The sequence below is a fragment of the Haliaeetus leucocephalus genome, unplaced genomic scaffold, assembly GCF_000737465.1.
Source record: "Haliaeetus leucocephalus isolate CR32 unplaced genomic scaffold, Haliaeetus_leucocephalus-4.0 Scaffold395, whole genome shotgun sequence".
Classification (NCBI taxonomy): Eukaryota; Metazoa; Chordata; class Aves; order Accipitriformes; family Accipitridae; genus Haliaeetus; species Haliaeetus leucocephalus.
The window spans coordinates 390,878-414,737 of record NW_010972831.1 but is presented as its reverse complement, the minus strand read 5'-3'; the positions used below and the strand labels follow the sequence as shown (position 1 = coordinate 414,737).

The window sequence follows — 23,860 nt, the reverse complement described above, 5'->3', positions numbered from 1 at the left end:
TCCTCTTTGACAATTACAAAAGCATTCATACTGCACGTGGGTGCACAGCACAGAGAAGGGTCCTGTTAAGCTATCCTGATAGTACCTCAGGACTACACATTTACTCAAGAGGCAAACAGAGGACCAAAGGCAACAGTGATAAGGGCCTGCTTGGGAATCATACCAGTCAGCAGCGGGTGGGAGAACTGCAAGTCAACGAGGAAAGAACTGGAAAGAAATTAAATTCATCCAAAGGAAAGGGGAGTTCTGGAGACCCGAAACTCAAATGCTGGACTGACAGAACAGACCCTGAATGGGACCTAGTCCTCAGTAAGCACTAAGCTTGAAAATTATTTTAAAAGAAAGGAAAAAAACCCACTGAACATTTCCTTCTGTGTGTCATAAATGAGGAACTCAACACCCAGTTATCTGAGGATCCTGGCTGGTGCTATCACTCTTTAATAATTTTGTCACACTCATAGCTTTCACGCCTCCAGCCTGTATATTAGATTCAAGCAAAGACAAAATACGTTTTGAATTCCACGTAATTAAATATTGCTATTGCTGTGCTCAAGACAATTCTATGTTTCCCGATTGTTTTTTAACTCTATGATAATTTAGTACTAAGCATGAACAACTTTTCTCATTTGAAAGAATAAAAATAAAATGAAAGATTTACTTGCGGGTTGAAATAAAATTTGGCTTAAGAACATTTCAGTCAGAGAGCAAACGTGACACTAATAATTACAAGGTCCTCAGTGCCCAGTACCATGCTATGCTGTAGTTTAAGGTTATGATATTCATCACAGAGTCAGTGACTCTTGTATTCCTAGAGCTAGGAATTCCTAGAGCTAGTTATTAACACGTAGCTCTCATATAGCCTATTTTTCCAGAGCAAACTGCATAGTTAAATAGCGAAAGTTAAACCACAGGGAGAGGAACTGATGTCAGCAGAGTCAGCCAGAAAAATCAGGAGCAGAACCAAAACTAAAACCCAGTTCTTCAATCCCAGTCCAAGGGTAAACCCAGTAAGAAACAGCACTTCTCACTCCTCCTGCTGAGGCTGTCCCATCTCAGCAAGTTCAAACCAAAACTGGAGTGGCACCAAGTTTCTTCTTCAGAAAGAGGTGCAGCCATCACATCTCGCTCACAGCATCTATCAGCATGTGAAAACGGATCCTGGATGTCATCAGAAGATTGCTTAACAAGTAAATGTATCAGAGAAAACTATCTAGCAACCAGGACCACAATGCTGCCACGTCACCTTGGAAAGTAACAGTTTTCAGCAATGGCTTTTCAGCCACAAATTCATCTGTCAGGGCTGAGAAATATCATACTGGCTGGAAGGGATTGAAACAGCTCCCCATAGAATAGTCCCTGGCAGGATTTGCAAAAAGGATTTTAAACACTTAAAGAGGAATCACTGTCATGACCTCCAGGAGCTTCACCAGGTAACATATGCTTTATCACATAATATAAGAAGGGCTAAGAGTATGAGCACTTTGCAAAAGTAAGGAAAGATCCAAAGTGAGTCAGATCTCTAGGAACCATTTCCTTGAGGTCACAAAGGAACAGCTGACTCTTTGCAGTTCATTTTCCTTGTTTTAACTTCTCAAATAAATGGACACAATGCAGCTGAAAGTAGACATATTAGAGGTGTGAACATCTATGCATTTGGAAGCGAATGTTCATCTCCCCCTCGCACCTGCTTTAGAGGGCTAGTCAGAGTTTCCAGATACCACAAGCCATCTTACTTGCCCATCTTGATATCTCACACCAGCTTGATATTTGGGAGCCCAGACACATGATGTTTTTTATGAAAACAGCCTCAAAAAAAATGAGGCTGCTCAGAGGATTTTTCAAGCCATCTCCTGGAATGAGGCTCTTCCCATTGCTATAGCCACTTCTGAAAACACACAACACTACCATTTGGTGGTGCTCCTATGGCAATACTAGTAATCCACAAAGATCCTTTAGAAATAAAAAAGAGTCACAAAATCTACCTATTTTCTCTTCTGTGAAACAGCGGTTCTAGCATGTCTGCGCACGCATGCAAGAAAATACGTGTGCAAGAAAATTACATGAATGCAAGCATGCAAGATGTTTTCACTCACACACATTTAAAAAACATACAAAGCAGCATTTTACAAGATTGCACTCAAAGATGCAAGTCCTCTCCTTGCTGAGCAATAGAAAAAAGCAACTTTCCCAATACACGCATCGCATGTCTGATTGCTGTTTACTTTCTTACAGCTTCCTCAGAAGCAGTTGGGACCTGCTCACTAAAGGAGGCACTGACCTTACGCAAACAACCAATTCCTACCTCCTCACCAAGACTTTTGAAGTACAAGGCCACACACAGAACACCTTAGGAGGAGCCAAGCCACCCCAGCTAGTGCAACTCTTTTGCATCAGAACATGACCAACGCCCGTGATTTCTCAGTCCATCATTTACCCTTAACATGTTCACGATGTGTCTTTTATACATGATACAGGGACCAGCTGCATGTTTTACCATCACATCACAGACAAGCAGCAATTTGAAGTTTGGAAAGTACTGCCACAAAATTCAGCATAGACCCAGAGCTCAACAACTACCCAGTTCTGTCCCTCTCCCTCCTGCCCTCCCCAGCATCACTGGTATTTTGAAATGTCTTACAAGCATTTGGCAATTTTGGAAGCTGCCAGAACAATACTGTTCCCAAGTATATCATAGAGGATTCTCTGCATTTTCTCAGTGCCAAGTCAAGCCTGCTGTGTTCATGACAGCCCTTTGAGAGAGCCAAGTACTATCAACAGTCCATAAATGGACAAAAATAGCAGAAGACCCAAAAGTCCCAGCTACCAAACTCCAGTCCAGTTCAGAAGAGAAAGCTGTCATCCCCCCATATGCACAATCTCTGAAATGAGAATGTGTGAGAATAGTTACAAGCAGTTGACAGCCACATTAGAGCTTTTTAATTAAGAGTGGAGGAGAATGCTACAACCCATCCTGTGCCCTAGGAGCCATCCAGTTGCCTTATCGAAACATTTTCTCCTTAATGTCAGTTTTCAAAAAGGAAGACCATAAAATAGTACAAAAATAAATACAAGTGAAGTCTATTCAAGCAAGGATAGTGGATACATACATACACTCCCGCATGCATCTATCAAGCATATGACTAAATGAGGCAGAAACGCTCATTATCAGTCCATGTGGGAGAAGAGAACAAACTATAACTAACTGCAGTGCTGACCCTGTGATTTTCTGCCAGCTTTGTTTATTACTTTCTTATCTACAATGATTACACAAAATGCCATTCAGTATAAACGGTCAAGGTTTCTTTCTGAAATAGTAAACATGCTCACTGCAGTAACCGAGATGTGCTGGTAATTCCCAGAAGTGTTCACCTACCTTATTTAGATGCTAAAAAGGAGTGCAAGCTGGCAGGTTGCTGGATTATACAACCTACCTTTACCCTTTGCAGTAAAGGACAAGACATGCAGCCTGACTATTTAAAATGGCAAGCAATGGATTAACCCCTACCAATTCAGCCACTGTCTTCTTATTGAAAGCAAATATCTAGCAGAGGCATAGTAGCCATGTAGGTCAGAACAGCAGCTCTGCCCAGTCACCATCCAGGTGACTCACCACCAGGTGAGCTGGATGGAGGGGAATAGATCAAGATGTCTTTCAATCACTGCAGTTGTGAAAGAGAAAAGCCAAAACCAAACAAGCCTTTGCAATGATGTATAGATTCTGTTTGCAATGCTGAAGAGATGAAGGCGTGACCTAAATTCAGCATTGGTTTTCAAACAAAAGCGCATTGTTAATAGGAAGACACTTGTTTCTAATGAGAAAATAAATGTTTTTCTCAGTCCCAAGTGTTTTAGGAGGCTGGCTGGAGGTGGCTTTGCAAGCAAGTGAAAAAAGAGATACCACACAGACACACTCCCATGAGAAAAGACACTGAAATCAGCAGTCACCCACTGCCACCATCAGAGGAGCAAGAAACTGAAGATGTGCCCACACTGCAAACACACCAAACACCAAGTCTGAGTTTTCACACAGCCATTTTGTCACACGATCTCAAAGCAGCTTGCAGGCTACAGCTGATTAACCCTTCCAAATTCCCTCATGGCATTTCCAGCTTACAGGAGAGAGGCAGTAAGTTTAACTGGCTTCCCTGAAGCATATGGCAGGGCAGAAATGTCTCATTAGGTCTGACCCAGGACAGTATTTGAGTTACATCAGACCTCCCTGCACATTATAACAGAAGCTGTGGGGAGTTTAAATGCTCACCAAAGACATCAAGATGGATTTTCTCCATCTTATGCCTATCATTTTTGCATCGTGGACACAGTTTTATCAACATGAAGCATGTCACCAGTGTGGCAAGAACTTCTTTTTCCCTTTATATATGTATTATATATATATAAAAAAAGAAAACATTACCTGGAAAATTACAAGTTTGTGCAACTCATGTATTTTTAGAACTGAAGAAGCATCAGGAGCTTTAGTGCTATCATCATTTCACTGCTCTTGGAAGTCCAGGAGACAAAAATATACAGGTGGTATCACACCACACAGGCTACTGGTATTTCAGAGCACTGATGTCTCCCTTCTGGCATACATGCTACAGCAGCAAAGCTACAGCACAACCTGCCAGCACATCTGATTCAGTGCCAGCACATATTATAAAACAGCAGCTCTCAGTATGTAATCCTCAGCATTAAGACTATTCTACAACCATAGGGATATGGCAAAAAATAATTGCACTTCTAGAAATTCTTACCTACCAAGCCCTTTGAGACTGCAATCACATGAATCACATACTGCATTTGTGACAAATGCTACCAGGAAAGCTGGGATAAGAGAACATATGCCAAGAATATGCGCAATTCTAAATAAGCATTATTTGAATTTTAAGAAATAGTCAAGCTATGAAATAAATTCCTCAGCTATCTGCAATTTGTTACATGTTTAAAGAAACAAACAAAAAAACAACACACACCCCCACCCCCCAAAAACCCAAACCCACAGCAAGCTCCAGCTGACAGGACTGTTGGTTATAGGAGCATAGCCTGTCATTTATCACTACAGGGCAGGATATCCAGAGCACCACAGCAAAAGTCTCTTCCAATTACCACCAAAGCTTTTTGCAAAAGAAAACAAAACAGCATGCAAAGGCATGAAGCAAGTGCCCATCTACCCCCATTTCTGCTCCCACAGTTAAACTACTCTATTTTTACGTTTACTTTGGGTGTGGGATGGAGAGAAAGGCTCCAACAGAGCAGTCTTGAGTTTCAGGGCTTGCTTTTCATTTCTCTACCACATTTGTTTCATGCATTTGAGCATTTCTGAGCCTGTAAGCTACAAGTCTGCTTGATAACAGTTTGGCAGGCAGAGTCCAAGTTAGGAACAGACTAGAAGCTTACTCAGAAGGACAAATTATGAGAGGGGAAGGAGAATAAGGCCCACAACAATGGCACTCCCTGTTCCATACAGCAAATTCACAGCAGGCTGTTCAGAAGCAATGGCATTTCGATGTATGCTATATATATGCAAGTTTCCTAACCTTCCTTGACACATTATAATCAGAATTATAAAAGACTGAGCACTCCAACACTGCGGGCAAGACAGGCTTCTTGGCTGAGAACTGCCATGACAATATTTAACAGAGAACTTAAACTTGTGACTAACTTAAAACTCTGGAGTTTCACACAGCCTGTTAACCTCAACAGGACCAAGCTGCAAATTCTCTGGGGGAGGTGAGAAGAGGGAAAAAAAGGATTCTTTCCAAAGTTAAGGACAAACAAAAAATTATCCTTCAAGATCCTTAACAAGTATCCTCACTGAACAAGCACCAAACGCCAATTATTTACTTAAAACATACAAAACTTATTTGAAGGCTTTAGATGTAAAAAGTGAAAACCAGAAGTCATTAAGAAACATTTGCCAAATCAATTTTCCTCAATCCACAAGCTGTAACTACAGTATTTCACACATGGCTTGCACACACACGCACATTCCATATAAGTTTCAAATTCAAGGGGAAGGGAGGGTAAGGCAAAGCCCTGGCCGTGGCTTAAGAAAACTATTTTTGAGAACGAAAATTAATTTTTAACTTCCTCACCAGTGCTGAAACAAGGCGCACACAAGCAGTAGAGCCAAGATTCTCATTTAGCAGCTACCTAAAAGGGTTCAGAGTAGAAAGTGCTAGTGCCTTCTGGGATAAGCAGGACTGCTACAACAACACGGCTGCCATGTTTGGTTATGCAGAACTGCCCATGCCAGGACACTATTTCTTGCTTTAAAAATGTGCTGCCAATGCTCCAAGGCGGCATCATAAATTAGACATCTACTTTCACCCCAAATTTACCCTGTTGTCCCCTCTGATTAAGGGACCCAGTGAGTGCCTCCCCTGCACCCTGTTCCCGGCTGCCTCCCCTGTCCTGCCTAGCCCAGAGACATTGCCAGGCTCAAGCGGAGCTCGAAGCCCTGCCGTGCCCCACGAAGAAGCCCTGCCGTGCCCCACGCCGCAGCAGCCAGCGTGAGGAAGCCTGCTGTGCAGAGCTCCTGTCTGCAGGGCCCATTGCACACAGGGACACGGGCGGAACGGGGCCTGCGGGACAGCACTGCCGCAGCGCGGTGCCTAGGCCGCGCGGCAGGCTCTCAGCAGGAAAGCCACGTTATCCGTCACCAGACAGGCTCCTGGTGCCTGCAAGCCCAGTCAGAGAGAGCTCATGCTGGCCCAGGAAAGACCGTGAAAATCTCTTCTGCATGATCAGCGGGCGCAGCAGCCAAATTCAATATTTGCTGCTACAATCCAATGTCTTCAGACTAATCAATCGGCTCTTTCAAGACGCCCCCTCAGCCAGCCTCGACAAGGTCCAATATTGTTGTCTGAGGCAGGCAGCACGTGAGCAGGATACAACTTGGCCGGCACAGAAATTGTCCTCCCAGATGCCAGTTCCCAAGTCTGCAAAGTTGCCCTCCTGCCTCCAGGAACAGACAAGGCACAATAATGCAGCAGAAGTAAACGCTGACCAGAAACCCCCACCCATCAACCGCTACCCCCTGCTCCCATACCTTCCCTGTATACCAAATACCATGCTCCAGGCCAGAAGAGTTTCCTCCCAGCCCTCCCTCAGTCTGGCCTTGCCAAAAAAACAGCAAATAGATTTACAAGCCCAGGAACAAAATTCTCCTTGCCAAAAAGTGATCAAAACAAATGACATTTTACAGCTTAGATTAAGTTCCTGCAACAAATGGATGAGAAAAATTTTGCACGGCTAGTTAATTACAACATGTAAAGCATTTAACTGACACCTACATCACATTTTACAACCTTGGGCAAGAAAGGCAATCTTACTCAGTGTACTCCCACCAAACACCCTAGGTCATCAAGCTCTTGCAATTTTCAGTGTTTTAGAATAAGCCAACCTGCACTGCAACCCAGTTTTATGCAAAGTAGATTGTACCTGTTCTTCCTTCCTAGTAAAAAAGCAGATTTCCACAGATACGGCAGGATGCTTTCCATCCGGGAACCTCTGAACAACTCACAACAGCTTGTATATTAGCACATTGAAAATAATTGTCACACAAGAGACACATTTTGCTCATTTGATCATCATCATGTAAATTATCTGTTTAAGCCTTGTTGAGTGCAAAAAATTATCAATGAAGTCTGTTGGGCTTGTGGGGTTTTTATGTTAATTTTTATTTCCAAACCTCTGAAACAGCCAACATCCCCCTCTCTAGCTAGTTTCTAAAAAAGCTAAACAGTAGTTTGTGAACTTATGGGTTTGTGTGTTCTCTTAAGCTGCTGGAACATATGACCCCAGTAATTCCCAGTGTGGGCCAACTTCCCAGTCACTATCTCAGCAATGGCAAAAATGGAAGAGCAATCACCTGCTCATCACCTGCTAGGTAGCAGGTGAATTGGGTCTCTCACCTCCACGAGAGAGGCTCAACACCAATGACTCAGGGATGGTGGAAATCTCTTGCTAAAATGCCTGCAAGCAGGGGAAAACTGAATGCACAGGATGTGGTGCTAGACTCAGATCTTGGTCCCCACTTTGGAAGCTCTGCTTTTGGATTTGAGGTTTTACTACCTTGCTTACTGAAAAAGAACAAAGCTCCCTGGAAGACAGCAATTGAGACAAAACTGACTGTGAAGAAATCACCATCTTTCTACCCCTCCTGCTGACTCTCCTCTCCTCTTTATTTTTATTATTCTTCATAAACCTCTTCACCCATGGCTCAGATGTCCTGCTTTAAGCAGAAGCAATGAGAAGTTAAGAAACCTATAGAATTCTACTACTGTTCCCAAGGTTCTGAACAGCAGCTGTCGCATCGATCAGATGGGCTGTTAACTTCATTCTGCTGCTACTGAGTACTTGTCTATACTACAGAAAGTTTTATCACATTAGCTATGCTGGCACATCCTCCTCCTCCACAACATGAAAACAGCTATTGCAAGACACAAGCACTTAAACCACCACCGCTCAGTCTGGCTGAAAATGTGGAATGAGCTACACCCCATAGAAACCACCTTTATGTAATGCAGCTGCACCTACACGAGTTATGTCAGCCTTAGCCCTACAGGTAAAAATAGTCATTGCCTTCACTGACAAAGTCACACTGGTACGGTTTTTTAAATGTACTTGAGCCAGCAGAAAACCCAGGACTAGCAGTCAAGACACTGGAGCAGCCTGCCTGCAGACCAGGGCATATATACAGTATTCACTTACACACAGGTTTCTTCATGCCCTGAAACATCATTACTTAATTTGTTTAACCAGGGACTCTGCAAATCACGTTCTCTCCACTGCTGCTGAGAAGTGGATTTTTTCCACACTTGGTTCCTCTGCAAACAGTGCTCTGGAAGATGTTCTTGGTAGAGCAAAAGCCTCATCTTGCACTTGCCTAACCAGAGGAGCACATTTGTGAGAGCCTTCTCACTGCAACAGGACATTTGTGCCCAATGCAAGTGGGCACACGTACAGCTGCTTCCTTCAGCACTGTTCTGTTGGCAGCTGGGAAAGGAGGGGAGAAAAAATCATTAAAAAATGATTAAAAAAAAAAAAAAAAAATCAAAGCTCCCTCCTACGGTCACCACAATCTAACAAGAACCAGTGACAGAAATAAGATGTTGCTAGATTTTAAAGGCAGTAGAGATGAGTCAGTACACACAGGGAGAAGATTTGACACTGCAATTTTTCAGAGGGTATCTGCACATTAAATACTGGGCTTCACTGGCAGGCTTTCTTTTCTGCCTGAGAGGAAGGGTCTGCAGGACAATTGGGCAGTCAAAACAACGAACAATGAAGATAACACACTGGACTCCTGGGCCAGGCCTGGCTGATGGTATTAGATACTAGCTTTGAATGTTTCATTTGCATACAACAAAGATACATCTAGTGAGCATTCAGGGCTGGGGAAGACATTACTTACCTTGTGCTCTTCTTTCACCAGAAGCAGACAGGCAGACCCTCAGGACACAGCAACCCATACAAAACAACCCATATATTGGTCTGCTGCTTTGGTGAACACAGAGATTAATTTCTCCCAGGGGTAGCCACTCACCATATCAGAAAGGCCAATCAGTCTTAATGCTTCCCTCCAAAAAAAAAAGTCAGTATTTATTGTCCTAAATTCTTGAAAAATAAAAAGATGCCATAAGTAAGTGAGCCATGAGAACTGAAGATAAATGGTAGCAGAACATGGATTAGCACCCATAAGCACTGATGTTTTCTTCCTCTTTCCATAATGCCCAATTACAGGACTGAAACTTTGCTGGGGAACATTGGTACCACAGCGCATACTGAGACCAGAGGAGAAAAGAACAGCAACGGATTCTGGGCAATGCATCCAAGTCACTCCCTTCCCACATTAAAAAAATAATAACCAGGAAACATGCCCATTTCCCTCTCCACTCGCAAATACACTTCTCTCCCAAGTTAAGAACAAAGTCACAATTTAAAAAAAAAAAAAACTAAGACAATTTGTTTCTTAATATGGCCCTGTTTATTTTGGAGCATTTCCACTTCGTTTTTACAAGCTCCTCACTCTAAACACCAAAGAAAGAAATACTCTTTTCTTTAAGAAATCAGATTCTCACAGAATGTCCCAGTAGCTGAGGCTCAAAGAAACATTACCAAATATCAAGAAACCTCTTGCAAAATCATCTGGGGCACTATCCTTTCTTCTGACCCTGACTTTCCTCTTGAAAAATAAACCCAACCTTTTTCCAAAGCTTTCATTTTGTCAATTTTTATTTTACATGCTTACACATTGTATTATGAAACATCAAGAAGCTCCACTGACACCTCAAGTTACTTGCACATGTTGGTTAAGACCAAAACTGTCCCCTCCAGTTCTGTCTCCTGCCTGCTCCTCCCAACACTTTCTAAGCCAGATGTCTCCTCTGCACAACAAAACCAGTTTTCCTCAATTCAGGAGAGACATGCAATAGGATTTTCTTTAGGCTATTCAGAAGGCAGCTACCGCATAATGCAGCCTATTTAAGGAGACTTTGCTAAAGTCAAATTTAATAATTTAGGAGATTTAAGAGCAGTGTGCATTCAAAAAAACCCCCATGCTGCCTAGGCACTGCGTGCCTTTTAGCTGCTGTCCCTGATTCACTAGACCAGTCTTGATGTTGCAAGGACAAAGGTTTTCATCTTCTGAGAACATTTATCAGCAGATAATAAGAAATTAGAATTCCAATTCACTCAAACGTCAACTATTGAAGTTTAGCTTTCAAGAAGTATAAAAAAAAGTACTCACACATCAGTAAAATTTGTTAGCTTGGAACATTGAAATAAACAGCATTGCTAAGCAAAAATAAAAAAAAAGTTGGAAATTGTACTGGGTTGAACTTTGTAGATTCATCAATTCAGACACTCGCCAGCAGACCTTTTCATTTTGCAGAATCCACTGAGAGAAGCACCATGACATGACAGACTGCACGTGGCTTAAGACCCTATTCTGTCTGCTAGGAGGCTGCTGAGAAATCCTGCAGAGAAATCCAAACTCCTTTCTTGTGCTTTAACTCTTGCAGAGTGGCATTTTAATACAAGCCAAGGGAAAGCAGAAACAGCCAAACCCCATTCCTGCTGCACCCCCAAACAACAACAAAAAGGGACCTACCACTTTGTACTCTTAAGAACATCCTTTTCAGTGAATATAGCCCAGGTTGGCATTTCATTTTACGCTGCAGAAGCCCTAATCTTTCTTCACTTGCCAACAAAACACCCTTCCAACACGCTTGCTACTATTTCCAAACCAAGATCCAATAGCCCACTGTAAACACAGCAAAAATCATTACCTAGAACTTCAACAAAACCGGATTCTATCCTAATGTTTTTGTAATTATTTTGTAGCATGAATATAAGTTGAGCCCATATGACTGAGAGAGTCACCAATTTCAACACAACCAGACTTTTCTTCCCCTTTTGTTTTTGTTATGCTGTTATTGAATACATGGCAATGACCTTGCCTCCAAGCAAACTTTTCCCATTTGCTCCTCATAAATATCTACTCATCAAATTGTCGAAGGGGCTATGTTTGTCAGGCTGAGCAGAACACACTTGGGTGGTTCACTCTCTTTTTAAAAACTATCAACCCCCCATGTGTCAGATGGCAAGTTTAATTTAGTAGGCTAGGAAATTACTCAGTCTTGGAAAATCACTGCAATATGGTATACATCTAACTCAGCAAGTCCATCCGATATGCAGGGCTGTTAATGCTACTGATCAGTCCCATCCTTGGGGAGCTCTTGCCAGCAGCTGTCTCTACAGTAACAACTAGAGCGTATGTGACCTTTTAATTTTCGTATTTCTTCCCAGCAACAGACTAGAATGTTTCCTCCATTACTGAGAATTTGCTACATGATCATCAACACAATCAGCTCAACAGTAGCGAGCAGAATAAACACAGTCTGTATCTCTAGAATCAGAATATAGAGGCAAGTAGGAGCTTTTTCATGCTCTGTTTGTGCTGCACTGAGTATGGTGGAATATAAAGACTGGGACTGCTAACAGGGCAGTTTCTCTGTCCCAGTCAATTAATGCCTGGTATCATTATGGATTTGTATGTGGGCAATGCAGGCATCTATCCGCTAGACACTTTTCGCAAAAGACACGGGCCATTAAAAGGCACCAAGAAATACAACAAAAAAACAAGTATGACAGAAAAAATTCATGCTATTAACATGCATGATGTTCCAAAGGGACCCTGCAGACTCAGCGACAGGGGTCCCTTGTTCAACTGAATACACCACGAGCACACAAAGTTCTCAATGTAAATACAAGTAAAAACTCATGCCATGGGATTTCAAGCTCTCAGTTTAAACGCAGCCAGGAGGACCTGAAAAATTTAAACAGATCTTTTTAAATTTTCAACCATGTCACACAAGTGAGAGGAAAGGGAGACAGAAACATGGCTTATAAAGCAGTTCTTCAGAGAGCGCTACATTTTACTATGGCATCAAACACCTTTCCAAAGAACATCAGAGACTATAGATGCTGTCAATGTCCTCCAACTCACCAAAGGAAGATAGTTTCTTTGAGCTCTCCCAATGCAACAGATGCTCTCAAAAATGAAAGGCTGGGACACAATAATCAACATCCACAACCATCCTAAAGGTCTAAGAATTAAAAATCTCTGCACAAAAATGTAGAACACTCTGGCCCTGACCCAGCAAAGCACTTAAGCATTCAACCGTTTCCCCTTCAACTTCAGAGGGACAGTTTACATACCTAGGGCTAGTACATGTCATAGGGCTTTGCTGGCTCATGATCAGATAGCTCAAATATGTGCAAGAGCCCACCCATAGCTCAGCTTTATCTTGCAAAACACAGGATCTCCTTGACCATCTCCTTACACACACACAAAAAAAACACGAACAGGAGCAGGACACTGACTGGAGCCAAAGCATGTCAGTTTGACACACATTTTCCAGCTGCAAATGATTTCTCTTCATTGAAGAGAGGGTGCATACTGAACAGAGGAAGACAAAAAGGACGAAGTCTACAGACAACAGCCACTGTAACGCTATCACAGAAGAGGCTATCGCTGCCTGTGGGTAACCTAGCCTCTGAAGGTCTGCTCACCTCAGCCGGACCCTGGGACGAGCCCTCCCCCTAGTAACACCTCTGTAGAGGACACAGGCACAGCATGTCCTACCTCTGCCGAGGGGATGGAGGATGCTTTGCAGGAATGGTACGTTTCAGTCATGGCGTACTGCTTAGCTAGCACCAGCAGCCTGGTTCTCATTTCTGATGCAAAGGAGGTAGAGGTGAACTGGTACCGGTACTTATCTGGGGAGGTTTATTTTGCTTCACTACTAGTAACAGCTTATGCAAAATATTCCATAACAAGTCCTTCCTATACCACCTGCTGGACACTATCTGTGAGAATGCAGGCAAGGCACAGCGCATTAATGTAGCAATCCATTCATCTATCACAGCATGAGGAGGAATACTCCCAAACATACACACAGAGGGGTGCTGGCTTCTGATGCTTTGCAGTGCTTTTACTGTTCTTGCTGTATTAAAGTTTAATTACTTTTTAACTTAGATATTTACATGGAACATAAACCATTCAGAAGGATAACTGTCAACCAGCCAAGACCTCTTTGGCAGGACTTTGGGGTCATATTTTACTCTTCTGCTGATGGCAGCTCTGGCACAGAATTGCTTCAGTTCTGTAAAATTATGTCTATGTAAGTTTGATCCCTTTGGGGAGACTGCCAAAGCACCAAGATTAATTAGCAACTTACCTAAAATACACTCTCTATTAGATAGATCTTAAAGGGTTCCTTGTCACAGACTGCTTTATAAAAACACATTTTTAAATATTAATGAATCTATATGACATAAGATGACATTTGGAACTCTGTCTCAGTGTCCATTCTCATCTCCACACTAAGTAAAATGACTTTTATTAGTTTCATGACGGCTCTGCACTTACATCAGCTTTGTAGAGTTCTAGCCAAATCATACAAAGTAAACTCACTTGATGGACAAATATAGCATCATTATGCTCCCAGCTACTGCAACATCCTCAATCAATATAGCTTTAAATGTAAATAAGAAGGCAGGAATGTATTCAAACTGATGTGTGACCACAGTACAAAAATAATTGCAAAGGCTCTTAGTAATTGTGTTGAAATGTATACTCCTAGTGCCTTTCCCAAAGGAAAAGGACAAAGGACAGGTATCAAATAATTTGTGTAAACCCTAGGAAAAAGTTACAGACTAGAAGTGGTCTAAGTGTCTGCCAATACAAGTGAGATGGGAACAACACCTTACGCATGGTAGCAGTGGATGTTTCATTTACAAGTCTTCCTTTCCAAACTGGTTCCAGTACCACTGGTCAACAAGCTGGATTTCTCAGGGAAAAGCATGGTTGTTCCAGTCCAGGCTTCCAGAGAGGCTGTGCTTCAGCCTGATTCCACTTGGAATATGCACTTGCCTCCAGAAGCCTGCATCAGCAGTAAGCCTGGGTACCCGCAATGCAACCAGCCACACATTTTCCTTCTTCACCTGATCCTCAGACTAACAAGGTTTTTAGGGTAGAAGCATTAGCTAATAGACTCATGCAGTCCTCTGGCAGTCCCACCATGTATACGAATGGGTGGGTGGGGGCACTGCAGTAAGAACCTCACCACAATTAACAATATACCACCAAGGGGTTTGTGCTGTAACAGCATCAGAGTGACAGCATAAGACCACACAATTACAGAACTAGATGTTACTGTAGCTATGCTCATACTGATGCTGCTAAAAATAAACCAGGAAGACATTCCTCACCTAAGGCTCAGGAGGGTTCTGGTATGTAGCTGAGTCATGCAACAATTATTAAATTAAACACATCTTGATCCTTGATTTACGCTCCATCAGCACAAGCCAAAAAAATAAGCCTTTTGTGCGTATTGAAAAAGCAACACTGCACCCACTGAAACAAGGCACAAGGAAGTAATTTGAAGGTCAAGGTCTCCTGGAAAACAATTGCAGTAGTAAGATCAAATTGCATTAAGAAAGGAGGAAGTGAGAACAACCGCACAGACATTTTCTTTCTAAACAGAATTTGACAGAATGTGTTTAGTGCTTGTGGAAGACATCAGACTGACAGCAACATCCTTAGTCAACAAAACAGCACAAGCTTCCCCCACCTGTTAGCACCACACACATTCTGCTTGGCTAATTGCAAGGCTTTGCAGTGCCAATGGGATCATCTGTGCCAGAAGCTTAACACAATTCATTAGCACTAGGTCAACTCAAAGGTATAATACAAGCTCCATTTTTGATGACTTGTCATTTTCCCATACTAGTCTTAGCATTGAAGACTGTATCCCTAGCTGCCATTTGTGCCTAAGCTACATAGAGCATATGTATGTATGCAGGTATGCATGTAGGTACTGGTTCTAGAAATGTTAGCTACACTTTACGCAGGTGTAAGCACCTTGTCGGTAAGAGAAAGCTATCAAATCTGCCTATATGTACAAAAAGATTGTGGTGCACTGGGCCCATTTTCCTACCACTGAAGACATTTATGCTGGCCATTACAGCAAGTACAAGGTCATAGTGTGACTGATTTTCAGGACCTCGGTCCTCAGAACTGCATCCAACAAGCTGGATTAGACTACCCCAAAAATTTCTTTACCACCTTCTTTCTTTTTTACTTTAACTTGTAGCACTTCCCACACACTAAAGGTCCTCTTGAAAAGCTTCACAGTAGCTGCTTACAATCTAGTGATTTCATATAGTTTCTATTCACTTCTTTCTACTGTAGATCACAGGCATGAGGCAGGCCATATTCTGAGAAGACAGTGCAGCTTCAAGTTATATGTTGGTTTAACTTATACATATGGGAAAGCAAGGATCAACAAGAGTTTAGGAAAAAGATCCTGACTACTACTGTAGTAAAAAAAAACAAAACAAAAAACCCAACAAACCACAGCAAAACCCACCACATTTCTCAGTTCAATAAATGAAAGACATTCAAACATTAGTGTGTTCATTTTTTAAAAGCCTGAAGCATTTTAACTTGTACACAGGCACCTTTGGGACAGCAGTCGTCTTTAGCTCCACACTTCAAGAAATGCAGTTTGAAAAATAGGCCAGCCAACAAGTAACACTGAGCATTCAAAGCACCAGCTGCCAAAGTCACAGTGCATTTGAACCGGCAGAATATGATTCATAGTGTCCTGCAGTCAGTGTGGTCTCACAAAAGGTGAGAAGTCCAGCTCAGATGCATGAACCGCCTGAAACAAGGTGATTTTGCAGATCCACTGTCACATAGTTCTTCATCTTTTATATTTCTGATGTATAGGTTTAAAGAGTTAAGTGAATTCAGGGTGAGATGACAACCCCCCTTCCCGGGTCAAGCATCCCTTGCCCTTCATTCCCCCACTCACAAATTACACCAATCTCTCCAACTCTTTCCTTTTCCAGGGAAACTGCTGTACTACTGTCTCCTGCAGGCATCTACGCTCCAGGAGTAACATCAGAGGAACAGAACTTGGCCATATGTGCAAGCTTCAGTTTCAAGTTCTGTCTCAATAAGACCACTGCAAATTCACCTTTCCAGTTTAAAACTTGTTATACAGGTTGAGCTTACTGCTAGGAAAACCTACCAACCCAATCACTGTGAGCCAGGTTTAAAACTGCCTTAAGAGCTCTCACCCCCCAAAGTGTTGTTCGTTTTATCTCACAAATTACTTCAATATGGAGGTGAACAACCTTACTGCTGCTTTAGGCATGTAGGAACAGTGTCAGAGGAAAAGGGCTGACTCGACGTCAGTCACACCATCTAAAGCTTTTGTTCTAAAGCTTCCTTTTTTTCTGCTAAGCTTTGCATCAAGATGCACCCTCTGATACACCTGCCTTTGGATATCTCCAAAAGACCCTTCTCTACAGCAATCACACAGGCCAAAGAAATGCACCTCCCAGAAAGGCACATAACACTCATCCGATAGCTAAAAACACCTCTGTCTTTACAGATGCAACACTGCTGCTGAGAGTTCAATGTTCTCCAGGTTTCAGAGGTGAGCAGCTGAAGGAGACAGGATGCACAGAAAGGCTGCAGCAATGCAAGACCCAGTTGCCTGAGTCATCAGCTGCAGCCAACAGTCCACGCAGACAAACTCTGCTTTCCAATATTCTCATACTCACTTCACAGAAGCCATCATTTCATGTTAACAAACACTGCCATTTGATGAAATAAATCACAGCTTTCACCCAGCCACTTCTGCCCCTGAACTGACTGTCCCTGCGCCCTGAACAAGACCAGTGAATTGATAAAAGTTAATTTTAACCCAGCAAAAGGGAAGAAAAAAAAAAGTATGTGTGCAAGGGGAAGGTAAGTTTTCAGCCCAGCCATCCTCACGTCCATTTTGCGACGTAACTGCATGAACACTTGGGCACCAGACAGCGAGATCCCCAGGGTCAGAACAAATGGCTGGGGTTGGAGAGGCCAGACTGCTCCTCTCCAAGCCAATGCCAGCTGAGCAGCATTTGAATGGCTCCTGCATTTCCTAGAGCATCCTCTCTCAGTTACAACTGCCCAGAAATTGAGTTCGACAGACCTGCAGCAGCCTACAACAGAAGGCACAGAAACAACATTTATACGTACAGGTCGGGTTTGCTGTTTCTTGACAAGAGCCCCAGCAGGTCCAGGCCTTGCCGTACACTGTGTGGCTTACTGAGCACACAGGGAAACATGCTGCAAATCACTTCAACCAGGCTAGTCCAGGTTATGGACCAGGACCACTCGGTGATCAAGTTTGACTTTACACTAGAGGCCCCAGCAAGAGCAGAAACCCCTGAAGTAAGAGCTGGACATGTACACCAGTGGCCACAAGATCTTGCCTTAAAGGCCTTAAAAAACTCAGGGACCAGTCTGGCTGAGAGGAGAGATGGAACAGACCCCCTGCCTCCATGCTACTCTCACAAAAGGAACACCCCCCCTTACATCCTCCTCATGAACCACTTTTCCTTTTGTTCAAAACTACCTAAAAGCTCAACCTGAAGGCGCATCCGCTTCTCCTACCCCCTTGGGAAGGGCCTCCCCCAGGCCAGTTGGGATAGCGGCCAGCAGCCCTGCTGGGCCAGAGCCCCAGGGTCCATTACCAGGCCAACATCAGACACCTGGCCAGAGCTGTGAGCCTCCACCTTGCCATGCAGAGCACGGCTCTCCCCACCCAGCACGGCCCTGAGGACTCCCTGACAAAGGGATGCGCAGAGCCAAGAAGTCAAAAATCACAGAGGGATTAGCTGTTCATACAGATGCAGCAGGCATAGCCAGAATGATCAGCATTAATAACAGGAGTGTTAGAAGGGGAATTAAGCTAGTTTAATGATTAGAAGCCAGTGTTCAGGGGCTGAAAATGGGAGACTACCCCACTTACCTTTCAACCATCAGGGCTGGCCAAAGTCAGAGTATCAGAAGACCTTTGGTGTCTTCAGGACTCTGAGTTAGGACAGCCCTTTTGGTAGCTGAGCCCCTCCACCTCACTCCCCCAGAGGCTGCCAGGAGCTGCAGAGACTCCAGAGAAGTTATCCCCCTGCTTTACCCATGACATCACTTTGCCACATGCACCCACCTAGCTTGGCCCCTACCCTACCCCCTAGGATACCACCAAAGCATGTTTGCATTGAGAATCAATGGGAAAATTTAATTGAAAACCTGACAAATTGGACATTTGATGAGCAGAAGCGAGAATTCCTGAAAAGGAAGCAGTGTGCAAAAAAGGTAAAGCTGCAGCTCCAAACTCCACTAGCTTTACAAAGCTTACTCTCCATGCTGCCTTTGTTTAAACAGTAGTATATCCATGTTCTCTATCCAGTCTCCCACACACAGCACACTGCACATCCTCCCCTACTCCTCCTACCCACAGATAAACAGGCTCTGGAAACAAAGCTTGAGCACGTAGCTGTGGAAGCCCTGGAAGAAGGACAATGCTATTCCCTGGGGAGAAGCAAAGACACCCACATAATGAAGCTGTCTGCTTGGGATGCTGTTCTGGTCTCTTGAGGATAGGATCAAGTAGTGCCTTACAAGTAATTTGTTTGCTATTTGTGTAACACATCCTTACTTCTATCCACTGAAATTAGTAATAGCTTAATTCACTTTCTTTTTTCTTGTTCTTTAAATCAGAGCCATTCCTATTGGGTAAAAGAGCCTGAAATGCAATTTACACTGACAATGTAAAGCAGCCTTGCTATAAACACATACCTAGCCCTTCACTTTCCCTCCAGTGATCAGAAACAATAAAACAGCTACTTATGAAAGAGAAAAGTCAATCTAGGATGCACTTCTGCAGGGGACAGATGCATGTCACAGCTAGGGGGTGGGAAAGTTTGAGACACAGTGCTACTGGCCTAAAGGGGTTTTGGTTATTAACTGCATGGAAGGCACCCCCACTGCACTGCATGCTGCAGTGAAAATCCAGACAGGCCTCATTCCCTGCTCATGCAACAGTGAGCTGTGCACTCACCCTGCAATGTTTTATTGATAAGGCTCCACTAATTTTGTGTTAGTCAGGCATATGCAATCAACCATCAAAAACAGGATCTATAGTACAGGTGGTTTTAAGCTAGACACAGAAGCACATGGCCTAGAAAATGCAGGACAGCTGGCAACGCGTGGAACAGACACGAGACGCTGACCTCAAGTTAGCATTAGGAGGCAAGCATTACAACATGCTGCATTAATAGAGAAGAACATCTTAGCAATAAGAAAGTAATCAAGGAATAAGTGACTGAAGGCAACCCCTACAACCATCAGGCCGCAACCCTGAAAGCTGCAGGCAGTTTTTAAAGGAGATGCTACTAAAGAATCCCCATGACTATGAATATATAAGCTACTTCCACAACTCTAGTCAAATACCTGAAGCAGCAAGGCAGTATTTGCAAAACTTCTCCCCCCTGGAAGCCCGATTCTCAAAACTGGGCAGCCCTAAAGGCAGCAATAAGCATATTAAGCATCATCTGAGCTGCCATGACTAAGTGACTTCTCCAACTGACTGTTTAATACAGCTTTGTTTGTTTGCTTTCCTTCTTACCTGCTGATGTTGCCTGGCTCCTGCTGTGATAGACTTGACAAGCGTATCTACTAATGGCTTACACATGATCTGTAACAAAGAAAGACCCAGTCTCTTATTAGTGGTTTGCTGACAGGCTTGTTTTGCTTGAAAAACAGTATATATTTTACACAGCTTCTCGAGTGAGAAGAAAATGCCACAAGAAAGAAAAGTGCCCAGAGATCAGCACCAGCTTATTTGAAAATTAACAGCTTTGCTCACACCAGCCCGAAGTGAAATCTTGATCACAAGGAAATCAGCAGCAAAACTCTTAAATCAGAAAAATCAAGCAAAGATTTCACCTCCTGTGTTCTGCCTGGTTCTTGATTTAAGTCTGCATCTGCCCAATACTTTACGCAGGCAGCTCACTTTGCACAGAGGAACAGTCCCAGAGGCAAAAGAGAACATGCCGAGTTAGACTGGAGAATGTCAGAGCTTGGGGAAAGATCTGAACCCATGTGCTAAAGGGGCCAGAAACAACTGTGTCAGGAGAAAAGCCTCCCTGGAGACAGCTTATCTTTAAAGTTGTCCCTTGCAACAAGTCTTGATCAAAACAACCTTTCTAGAGGAGGGCTAACTGTCAGCAAAGCTTGATGAACCTCTGTTCCAGCCCAATCTACCAATTTCTATGTTTATAGGCAAAATATTTCCAAACTGAGGGGCACAAGGAATCCAGACACAAGAAATGAGAAAGCATCTGGATTGCAAATACTTTACTGGCATACCTCTAATGCTGTCTATCAGGCACTGGAAGGTCTGGCCCTGACAAAGTACAGACAGCAGTTTGCTGCACAGTGCACTGACATATCAGGCAGATGGTTATTCCAACCACACCACCTGAAATGGCTTCTTTGGGGGTAAGAAGACTATTAAAAGAACAGATAGCTCTAGCAAGTTGGCAAAGCCCAGCTCTAAATAAGCCGGTATCTGTGTATATCATTACCTTTGTTTTATAAAAAGGATGAGCTTAGAGATTTTAAAAGACATTTCTGCAAGGAACAGTCACATGGAATCCAGTCTCTAGAAACCTGCAGATAGCATCTTAAGCTTGCTGTCCATGTGGGCACCGCACAACCTTCTCTTCCCCCTATTTCACTAACTTATGCAGGTAGCATTGTGGGCTGGTGTCCTAAGAAACCTGGTATGCAAAAGAACTCTATCCTGGATGGATTCCCTCAGAGCCTGAAAGCATCCTCCCCCAGCTACACAAGCCTGTGTCTCCTCCCACCCTCCCATCAGACATCAATTCTAAAAGATTGAAGCCCTTCAGAAAGGGCTTCTGGCAACTGTCTCTACCTCAATCTGACCTAAAAATCCCTGAAGAACTGTATGACATTCAGACCCAAGGCCTGTTTCTTAAAAACTGGCTGTCCTCATAGTGAAGACCAGCTCCAGGCATAGGTCAAGTTTGCAGGAAATACCTCAAACATTTCAGACACTGACACTGTCTGAACATCTGGCTTGCAGATTAGATTCCCATTAGACTCTATGCTCTACAGCCTTCTTGGAAGAAAATTGATAAACTGAGCATACAGTGAGAGCAAGTTGGAGAGCAGCTACGTTAGCCATTTAAACAAGCTGGCCCCTTCTGCCTTTGTGCAAACCTTGCTCATCCACATTGTCTTGAATACTGGTAAAAAAATCGGAGCTTCTTAGGCTATGCTTTAAAGAGCAGCTTTCTGTTCATCTACATTCTCCATACAGTACCCCAGTCCAAACCACAAATGAGATCCTGGCCTTCTGCAGCATTGCTATCAAAACATGCAGTATTAAGAGTCTGAGCAGGTGAAGATCCTAGGAAACCTCACAGCAGTTTTAAAAGCCTGAAATAAAGCAGAGATGTTTCTCTCCCTACTTTCTCCAGAATTACAATTGTACTTTGGAGCCACCAGAACACAACATACCACACAGTCAGCCATACTTACCGGGAAGCGTCTGAAGAGATCATGGAACATGGAGCTTGTAAGGGCACTGTTCCGTTTAGTCAAGAATTGTGTCAGTGCTTGCTGATATATTACAGTCACCCTCTCCATATCCAAACAACCTGTGCTCAAAAGCTATAGTGAAAAAACAGAACAAAAAAATTTCCAGTGAAACACAAGGATGAATCACCAGCAATGAAGCAATTAATTTCTGCCAATGCACACAGATTTTTCCAACAACTAGATATTCCTGGGTAGGTTATATGATACAGGCCTACAAGATACAACATAGAATAATGAAAAAACAACAAAGTGGGCCGCAAACATGCTCTCCCAAGTACAGATAGCCATATGACCATGGTTAGTGAAGGGCAGCACAGCTTTCTCGTAAGACTACATACACTGCATGTAGTGTGGTGTAGTGTGGGGTCTGTACTTCCAGGTTTGTGGTGGGCATGTCTAACACACATGAAGTTCACAGAGCACTCAAAGACCATCCTGCAGCAGCTATGCTGTGCACATGGTGTTCTCAGCTGTAGAGCTATCTGAATCTGTAGATATTAGTGTATGTAGATATCTAGATCTACATACACTTAGCAGCTATGTCCAGAATTTCCAGGTACCCAGCAGACAAGCCCTAGCTCTGATCAGGGATCCAGCAGTCCCAGAACTATGTAAATGCTCTAATATCCCCCTCTGGTGGGGAACAAGAAACCCAGACATGCAGCAACAGCTGAGACCTGCACAGGCCATATCGATCTAAACTAACCACAGAGGGATGAATGAAGAGCGAAGTGTGAAGCATCACATCCCAACGTTCCTGGCTGTTCTCATATTGCAAGGGAAGCACAGCTCCCTGGGAAGAAAGAAAAATTAACGCCCAGGAGGTCAAAGCTGTGATCTTCACAACAGTGGATGGGCCTTTTGCGAACCTCTGCCCAAGCAATTTTTCCATGGCCCCAAAGCAAGTTAAAGCCATGCTAATGTTATGTGCCGTTCTCAGGTCAAACTCCCAACGCTACTGCAGCTGCATACAGGCTAGAGTGGAACAGGGGAGATGGATCTTGAAATCCATGACCCCAGTTTCCTAGTGAAGTGTCTATACTTAATACTTATGTGACATACACATCTGCAGGGAAAAAATGGATTCCTCCTCCCATGCAGATGTTTAGTGTAAAAAATTTCTTCTGTAGTAACAGGCTTTTCCATAAATTTGGCCACTGCATCATAGGGTCTACTCCAGTTCTACTTTGCTGCTTACTGAAAAGTGGATTATGCTCACAAAGCACTGCTCACTGGAAACACACTACACCTTTGTCTCAGGTTCCCCTCTACAAAACCTCCCCAGCCTCAACACAATGTCAGCACCAGCAGCATCACACAAACTGAACTGTGTCACTTCCCTCAAACCAGCAACTCACTACAGCTGCTGGTTGTGTCCTTGGCTGATCAAGACCACAGCTCTGTTCCTGTAGGAATAATAGCCTTCTCTGTGTAGGACAAGGAAGCACAAGGATGCTGTGAAGCATGTCTCACTCCAGCCTCAACGTTAAGTATCTTGTTTGTATTCCCCATAGATCTCTGTTTTTTTTCCAGAAAGGCCCAACACAGAACAAGAGCTGCTTGGATTAACACTCTTGGTCTCTCACTAAGCCTTAGAAACATTGGCTGTCTTTTCAGCTGCTAATAATATCTCACTGTCTGTAATTTCCAGGCCCTCCCTTGTCATGAGTAACCCTGTTTATTTTTCTCCCCCACAAAATGTCAACAGGATTAAGACACTAATTCCTGCACACAATTTGAGAGGTTCAGAGGCAAGTATCAGGCTAGCTGGTGAAACACTACTTGCCAGGTTTCTAGTGGAGGTGACTAGACTGGGCTGTC

The 23,860-nt window shown here is 43.3% G+C and overlaps 1 protein-coding gene across 1 annotated transcript in view; it reads right to left on the bottom strand.

The window, feature by feature from the left end:
• The window catches only part of MYBBP1A (MYB binding protein (P160) 1a), a 62,710-nt gene that overhangs the window by 18,093 nt on the left and 20,757 nt on the right, over positions 1-23,860 (bottom strand). The window contains exons 22-23 of the mRNA XM_010573896.1: positions 21,980-22,111; positions 20,037-20,105 (exon numbers count right to left, since the gene is read on the bottom strand). Of these exons, the coding sequence (XP_010572198.1) occupies positions 20,037-20,105; positions 21,980-22,111 (201 nt within the window). The remainder of the gene's footprint in view (positions 1-20,036; positions 20,106-21,979; positions 22,112-23,860) is intronic.